An 8,420-nucleotide genomic window follows, 5' to 3' on the forward strand; every position below is an offset into this window, starting at 1 on the left:
GTCTTTGTCTTAGTCTCAGGCTCTCTTTCAAATACGACCTAATAAAAAAGGTAGGGAATGATCCTTCATGGTCTTTATTATTTTAGACTTTCGCAGAGATAAAGGACCATGGCCAAGCCTCAACATCTATTGATACTGCTAGGCTTTGTTGTTGATATTGCTAGCTAATAGTTTGTTTAGGAATCACATTATTATGTTCAGTAATACACCTTTAAGGATTTAATAAAGGACCCCATGCAAAAATTTAATGACTAGAAGGACTTCTTAGTTTTAAGTCAATAAGAGGAATGATGCATTTCAGCTAAATTCTCAGCCACCAGAATAAAAAAAATTGTAGTTATCCTTTATAACATTTTCTGCCAAGGATATGCCTTTTCTAGTTTTCTTGTCCATTAAATGGGACACAGGCAAACAAAACTGACTACTAGGGTAAACAAAAAAAATTTAATTCATGCTTCTATTACATGTAACATTATCAAAAGTGGATTCTTATGAAGAAAACCCAGCAAATATGCTTGTCTGGGAAGAATCTATTCAGTTTTCTTGTTTAGCTTTCTCTTCATTCGGCTGAAAGGTCCAACCGTTCTATCCATAATGTACATGTAGATGACCTGGCTCCAAGATTTGTAGCATTCTAGATTATCATAATACTCTGGTGCAATCTCCTTCACCTTGTGAAGCTTGTTTCCAGGGATTCTTGGAAAATCATGGTGTTCGTTATGGTAGCCAACATGCCAGGTGAAAAAGTTCAGAGGTCCATAGTAAGAGTATGTCTCTTGTTCCGGATGGAAGACATAGTGCTCCGAAATGAAGTGACCGGAAATTGGATGCATCCCACCACCAACAAATGTGGAAAGTATCAGATATCCAAGGGATTTCCAGCTCCAGAAGTAAACCATTGCTGCATCAAGGGCTATCTGAACAGTGAAGTTAATGAATTCCCAGGTACCCGGAGGTTTCGGCTTGAGAAACAGTGGTCTGAGGGCATAAAAGAAGAGCTGTAAAAACACCCAAATGGTCTTTGCAAAAATATTCGTCACAACACGTCCTTCTGCGATGCTAGGGATATCCATATCAATGCCATCTACACCCTGGAAGCGGTGGTGCTCCAAGTGATACTTCTGGAAAGTTACAGACATCGGTACACCGATCGGGAGGTTGGCGAAAATTCCAAGCCATCGGTTTAAGCTAGGAGTTTGGAAGGCCAGATTGTGACTAAGCTCGTGGATAGCCAAGAAGAGGTTGTGGTTGAGAAATGAGCCAAAAAAGTATGCTACTGCCAATATCAACCACCAGCTGGAATCATAAAGCACAATGCCAGCACCAAGCTGAAGCGAAACCACCAGAGCGATCTGCAAGAACATGATTTCAATCACATTAACACATACCCTACACAATCATTAAACTTGCAGATGCAGAGAACCTTAATCATGCATTGCATACTGATATATGGTCAAGAAAGAAACATGTAAGATATCATCAAATGGATCTATTAATTGCATGAATCATTCAATTGAACCGGTTAATCGCATTTCATCTAACCTAATAATAAGGAGTTTAGATCCAATGGTTCCTGAACAATGCAATATACAAATTGTAATCTCGGATCCACAAGAATAAACGCATCATAATAACGAAAAGAAGCAATGCCGGGTAAAAAGAAAGAACCTTGAAGAGAGCGGTGTAATCAGGGCCAAAAAGCTCCTTGATTTGAGGGTACTTGGAGAGGATCAAACGACGTCGTGAGGCATGGGGTTCGTCGGTGTATGACCAGAAGAAATCTCCGGCCATAACAACACCGTCCCGATCTACCAGTTCTCGTTGTTCTCTGCCGTCACCTCCTTTCCCCATTTTATTTTTATTTATTTAATTGTTTTTTGTGTTTTTTTTGCGTATGAGATGTGATGTGAAAGTGTTATCTGTTTTATGTCGCTGTGTGAGTTTTAGTTTATTGGATGAGAGACTCACACAGTCACACACCTCACATGGAAACCGAATAAACGCGACAAATATTTATTTGTTTGGGTAACCGTTACGGACACCGCACACACCGAAAGTTAGAATAGGGAATGGCCATTCACTGGTTATTATCGCTTTGACCCACCGTCTTCTTTGCTTTGCTTTGCTAATTCAAGTCCTTCATTTTTGTCACTTGTCACACGTATTAGCCATTTTACTATTGTTAGCTTTAGATGTGTCCATGAATGCGGAGGGTAGAATAAACAATAACGGGCAAAACATGTCAGCCAAGCAAATTGAGATGGTTGAATTTGAATCATGAAACCGGTTCAACCGAATTTATCAACAAAAAAAGGGAGTGATAAACATAAACTCATTGGAGCTGATTAGAAGATGGATAAGGACAGCACAAGACAGGCTGGATACACTTACGTTACAGGTTTGAGCAAACTGTGGGCTTAAATTTCAAAACCAGAGCCCACTAAGCAGCTACTAACAATTCTTAAAAAGGTTGCTGTGCCTGTGAGTTCACGAGGGAGAATTAATTTGAATGTGATTAGTTGAAGAGTTGGAGGTGGCAAATAGAAGAGAATTAGTTGTTCCTGTGGTTGGAATATTAATAAATAGAAAAAAGGACAAATAGGTCCTGATCTTTTCCCCTGCGGACATTTTCGTTCCTAACCATTTTAAAATACTTTTAAGTCCATAACTTTCACAAAATTTGAACGAATCGGTCCCTGACGAAGGCATTTGGACAGAAGAACTGATCCATCCAAGTTTTATGAAGATTAAAGACTTAAAAGTATTTTTCAACGGTCAAAGACAAAAATGTCCGCAGAATAAAAGATCTGGGACTATTTGTCCTTTTCTCTATTAAATAAAAAAAGAATTCCAACGAGAAGAAAAAATTAAAATTGAAATGAATCCCTGACCTATGAGTCATGTAATTCTTCATTTTAACATATGCAAATTAACTTGCTAAATTTTGGGAAAAGTAAACATGCAGGAGGTCAATATTTTAAAAAAAATAATTAGTATTAAGTTAAATATAAAATAAATATATTTTTTCTGAAATTTAGACTATTTTTTAAATCATTAAAACTTGTGGTTGATTAACCAAATCTAAAAGAAATTTTTTTCCAAAAAAAAAGTATGAGCTATTGAGCTAATAATAGTTTATTTGGGCAATTTCTAAATTGAAAAGACTACATAAAGTTTTCTCTTTAATGCTGTCATATAACTTCATTGCCTATAACATCATTCCACATTACATTTTTAGTGGGCAAGCAATGATAGATTCACCCACATTTTGCACAAAGTAAAAGATACTATCTTTGCTTTTGGGTTAAGAAGTATCTTTAGCATCATCAAGGTCCCTTAAATTCTTTGCCTTGCTTTTTGAGTGAAACTGAACTTAGCATCAGAAAATGCATCAAAGAGATCAACATTTAAACATGATTGATTGATACAGGCAATGCAAATATCTTGTGAACAAGTAATTCGATCGATCTGTACAATATGAATATACAAAATGGAGCTAGATACAATTTAGCATCTCAGCTTCCACCACCAACCCCATAGTAAACTCGGGTTGATGGATGATTCTTCTGCCACACACTGCAACTCTATAACAATGAAAACTAAATTTATTATGCCATTAAGGTGAAAGGAAAACTACCCATCAAGAACAAGATCATTTACTTTATCTTAGTTGAGAGTCGTAGGGATCGAAAAGCGAGTCTGGAATGATCAAGGGCAACTTATCTATGTACATGAAAAGCCTCTTGATATCCTCCCTTGTCACTGTTTCCATGTCGACTACATCCCGGCTATCGGTAAATACCCAGAGATCGCACGAGTTCACTCTCTTCAGACTATCGCGACAAAAGGGGCATGATTGGGATCTTGTTCTCCTGAAAAACATGTCATAAATGAGATAGAGTGACTGATGCAGCTGCAGCAGCAACTCTTTAAGTTTGGTATGCAATTGCAAAAGAATGATCAATGTAAAGACCCAAAACACTAAGTAGATATAGTATCATGTACCAAACCAAATTTCAATCGGATGATAATAATGGATATCTAAAATTGAAGATAATGTTTTTGATGAATCATATAAGAACATATTGCAAACAACTTAAGCACCAATATTGCAGTCAATATTGCCCTTCATTGCCTTCTTTCTCATAACAATATTCTAGTGCTAATCAACAACTAAGCATGAAAGCACCCTAAACACTGCCAAATAACATTCAACTGCAAAAATATATTGATGAAGTACAAAGAATCATGATGCAGTAGCAACCAAGAAAGAGTGAGTACCATTCACGGTAACATTTCAGGCACATAGCATGGAGGCAGTTAGGCAACACAATCTTACTATTCACTTCCATGCATATTCCACATTCTTCTTCTCTTTCAATGTCTATATCAGAATGTTGTTGATGATCCTCATCGTCTCTTTTTCGATATCTCTCCATACAAACAGCCTTCTGTTTCTTATCCTCTGAATCTGTAACCCCTTTCTGAAGTTGTAACAAAGACGGATAAATTACCGCTGATCAATGCAAAAACTCAACAAATCAGCAAAATTAACTGACACAAAGATGCAAAACAACTTATCATACAACAAAATAGAGGAACAAATACCATAGAATTCTCTAATGCTAGCTTTCCTTTCATGAGTAGACATGGTAGTTGTTCCATCCACATATACCTGCACCATGAGAAACATTTTTCAGCTTATCCCAATTTCTCAGCTCAATATGAAAAACCCCAATAACTAATCTATATCTGTACCTTGTAAATTAGGATTCTTAACAAGCCAAGTGCTCCAGCAAGATTGCAATCTGCCCATTGCACCAAGAAAAGAAACAAGTGTGCAGCTGGACTGTATGACATTCTCATCTGAAGGCATGCACCATCACACTCCTTTGGAAACTCTGATGCCCTGCACATAAATAAAGCAATGAATTTTTGTCACAAACTGCCAATATACTCTCTCTATTTCAAAATATTTAACAATTTGGTCAAAGTGACACATTGAAAAATCAATGTATCTCAATGCACCACCTTGTCCAGATCAACAAATATTCTGAAATGGTGGTTGTAAATGAATGATATAAGCTGGAGACAAGGAACAAGAGATATCCTTCTAGAAACCTATGAGTTACTAATTATTATTACCATTATAATTTTCAAAGTTTAGCAAGGGCATCATTAAGAACTTAAAGAGTGTTACCATTATCTTCTATGAAGTATGAACAAACAACATCTAAAAGGCTCATCACAACACAAGAGAGATAACTTCAACTGTCAAACGGTGAAATTGTGAATTGTCACACATGCCAATATTTATTAACATCACAAAATGTTCTCCTCAAAATCACATGTCACAGTTCTCTCTTTTAGTTTTATGGATAAGGCACATAATAAAAATAAAAAACTAACCTATAAAAGATTTGATAACTGAAAAAACAAAAACACACACAGGTGCGCGTTTTTATCACACGCAACCTAACAAAACATGAGGTGGAAAAATTTGACCACAGCCTTTTTCAGTTTTGACAGAATCAGTGGTGGGGTTTCTGAAGAAACAAATAGAGAGAGAACAAGGCACACTGATTTTCGCTAATCAAAATCGAAAATCACTTCAACCATTAATTAATTGACAGCAATTTAGATGCACTCAATCAGAATTACATTTTCATGAGAGAGAGAGAGAGAGAGAGAGAGAGAGAGAGACTAACAGGGTATTGGCGTGCTGAATATCAGCTTCAAGGACTTTCAAGGAATCCTTGAAAGACCTTCGCATGGAAGTTCCTATGTACATTTTAAAGGCCTTTGCTTTTTCAATGGAAAACAAAAAGAACTCAGAAAAGGAATGAGGAAGAAGAGAAGAAGAATCAGAGAGAAAGAGAGAAAGGAGTGAGACCCATAAAAAGGCAACAACAAAGTTTCATACTTTATTGTTTGTATCACTTAATATTCTGATGGAAATTAGGAAGAAGAAGAAGAGTATTGAAGCTGAGGAGGAGTGGGGTTTCTCTGTCAGAGAGAGAGATGGAGAGAGAGAGAGTATGAAGATGCTGATTGATTCTTCTTTGCCTTCTTCCTCCGCCTTCTATTCTCTTCTTCTGCTTTCCAAGGACACGTGTCTTCACCACACGCCCTCTCACATTTACAACATAATTTATTAATAGGTGGAAACTTTACTGCAGAGGGCTTATCCACTATCAACTTCACATGAAGTCGACTTTACCTAAATTTTTACTTTGCTTTAATAATAATAAGGGTAAAGTATATTTTTTATCCTTGAAGTTTTATAAAAATTTTATTTTGTTTTAATTTTATCCCAAAAGTTTTCAATTTGCATCAAATATATTCTTGACGGCTAATTTTTCAAAAAATTTAAGACCGATTCAACAACAATTTCATAAGAACAACTCCTCAACACAAGCAAATCAAACATAATTTTCATACATTATTATTATATTGGTCTTAAATTTTTTAAAAATTTAGTCATCGAAGATATATTTGATGCAAATCGAAAACTTTTGGGACAAAATTAAAACAAAATAAAATTTAGGGATATTTTTAAAACTTTTGTCAAATTTTAAGGACAAAAAGTATATTTTACCCTAATAATAATAATAAATGATAGATGGACGGAGTTAATACTTAAAAATCGTTAAACAATTTAATAAATATAATTTAATAATAATTTAATAATTTCTAATACATATGAATCTATTTTATAGGTACTTTTCATTTAAACCAACAATTGATATAGGATTAAGTTGTAGATTCAATTATTACTTGATTAAGTGATTTAAATTTTTTTAGATAATTGTATTTTTTAATGGAACTTCTTGACATGAATGTCCTAAATTCCTGTAAATGAAAATACATGATTTCAATTTAGATTTGGATAAAGCTAAATTGTACTAATATAGTTTTGGATAAGTAGCGGTGATACTATTAAGGAAATAGGAAATAAATGAAGATATAAGAAGGAATGTAATCATGCAAATCCGTGAATCTGACAAAGACCTTATCCATGTTCGGATCTATTTTCATTGATTTTCCACTTTTGCCCTTTTGGTGTTTTACATTATTAATTTTTTGATAGCTTTTTCTTCACGCACCGTTGATGGCTCCGCACTCTTTCAATTCACAATCTTCACATCGCCCTCTATTTTCTGCATTTGCCTTTCTTTACCTTTTTTTGGATTCCACTAAAAATCTTATAAGGTAATACTCAATGATCAAGTTGTCTTTAATAATTGCAAAAATTAACAACAACATTATATTATATTGTGTTTATGTATTATACACTTTTCTAGAAATACCGTTTTATGTATTATATTGTTTAATTTTGGTAATTTCTAGAAATAGCAATAGGTAGAATATAATAGATTTAAGTTTTATTCTAATTTTATTTTTAGGTTTAAATCCTCTAACCCCTTACTCTTCTCAACTCAACTTTATTAAATTTGACACGAAAAAAATAATTCTCGGTGTTAACTTAATATTTTTTATTAGGAAACAATTTAGATAAAGATGTCAAAAATATTTTTTTTAAAAGATATTTTTTAATAATTAAAATTTAATACATATAATTAGTTGGCAGCAACAATGATTGACTTTTCTCTTTACACTTTTATTCTTATATATACTCTTGCTAACAACTGCGTTTATTAGAGCTAAGAAATTTCACAATTTAGTATCTACTCTTCTATTTTAAATTTTTAATGCTTATCTAAATCGGGATATTCTGCAACCAATATATTAAGATAATATATTTGTGTTAAAATAATCATTTCTGATAGATGATAAGGTAGACTTTTATTTCAATGTATTTATATATTTGTGCTTTTTTTTTTTTCACTTTTATACTACTATCCACTATTTGATTAAGAAGAATCAACTAACGTCTTAGCGGTTTAGGACAAATAATTAATGGTAAATTAAGATAGCATTCATCACGCTTTAAAGTTTCAATAATTATATGCGTCCCTTTTAAATTAATGCAATTCATGGCGAAGGTTAATACTATGCAGCTTGAAGGACATTCAAAATTCATATACACTATTCTTTCATTTTCGGTCACCAATTAATGCTTCCTATGATTCATGATTGAAGCTAGAAGGGGAGCTCTTGGTTAATTTAATTTCACTTGGGTTGTACCAATAAAATATATGCAAATGATTGTACACCGAAATTAAGGAAATAAATGGTTTAGAGGCTCCAATGATTTTGTTGCCACACCAACAATCAACTCACCTAGTCGCAACATTATTAATGATATGCATATTCCACTTTTTATTTTTAGAGATTAAGTATTATTACTCTAATTTTAATAGCAATTATTTGATATTTATCGAAAATGAGTCATCTCTTATGTACTATTGAATAATAAATTTAATTGGATATGTATTTAATAAAATAATTATTTAGAT

At 33.6% G+C, this 8,420-nt stretch overlaps 2 protein-coding genes across 4 annotated transcripts; both read right to left on the reverse strand.

Moving 5' to 3' along the window:
• On the reverse strand, positions 323–2,124 carry LOC107623981 (sphingolipid delta(4)-desaturase DES1-like). Its single transcript, XM_016326398.2, has 2 exons — positions 1,669–2,124; positions 323–1,352 (listed from the first exon to the last, which is right to left on the reverse strand). The coding sequence occupies exons 1-2, from the start codon at positions 1,849–1,851 to the stop codon at positions 531–533; spliced, it is 1,005 nt and encodes a 334-aa protein (XP_016181884.1). The 5' UTR covers positions 1,852–2,124; the 3' UTR covers positions 323–530.
• Positions 3,388–6,083, reverse strand: LOC107623587. Of its 3 annotated transcripts, XM_016325910.2 has the most exons (6): positions 5,709–6,083; positions 4,759–4,909; positions 4,609–4,675; positions 4,282–4,516; positions 3,661–3,872; positions 3,388–3,584 (listed from the first exon to the last, which is right to left on the reverse strand). In XM_016325910.2, the coding sequence occupies exons 1-5, from the start codon at positions 5,789–5,791 to the stop codon at positions 3,662–3,664; spliced, it is 747 nt and encodes a 248-aa protein (XP_016181396.1). In that variant the 5' UTR covers positions 5,792–6,083; the 3' UTR covers positions 3,388–3,584; position 3,661. The 3 variants fall into 3 exon arrangements, with proteins under 3 accessions (XP_016181396.1, XP_020970623.1, XP_016181395.1); XM_021114964.1 differs by lacking the exon at positions 5,709–6,083 and adding an exon at positions 5,201–5,382 and having other exon boundaries at positions 3,388–3,872; XM_016325909.2 differs by having other exon boundaries at positions 3,389–3,872.

The sequence above is a fragment of the Arachis ipaensis genome, chromosome B10 (genome assembly GCF_000816755.2).
Source record: "Arachis ipaensis cultivar K30076 chromosome B10, Araip1.1, whole genome shotgun sequence".
Classification (NCBI taxonomy): domain Eukaryota; kingdom Viridiplantae; phylum Streptophyta; class Magnoliopsida; order Fabales; family Fabaceae; genus Arachis; species Arachis ipaensis.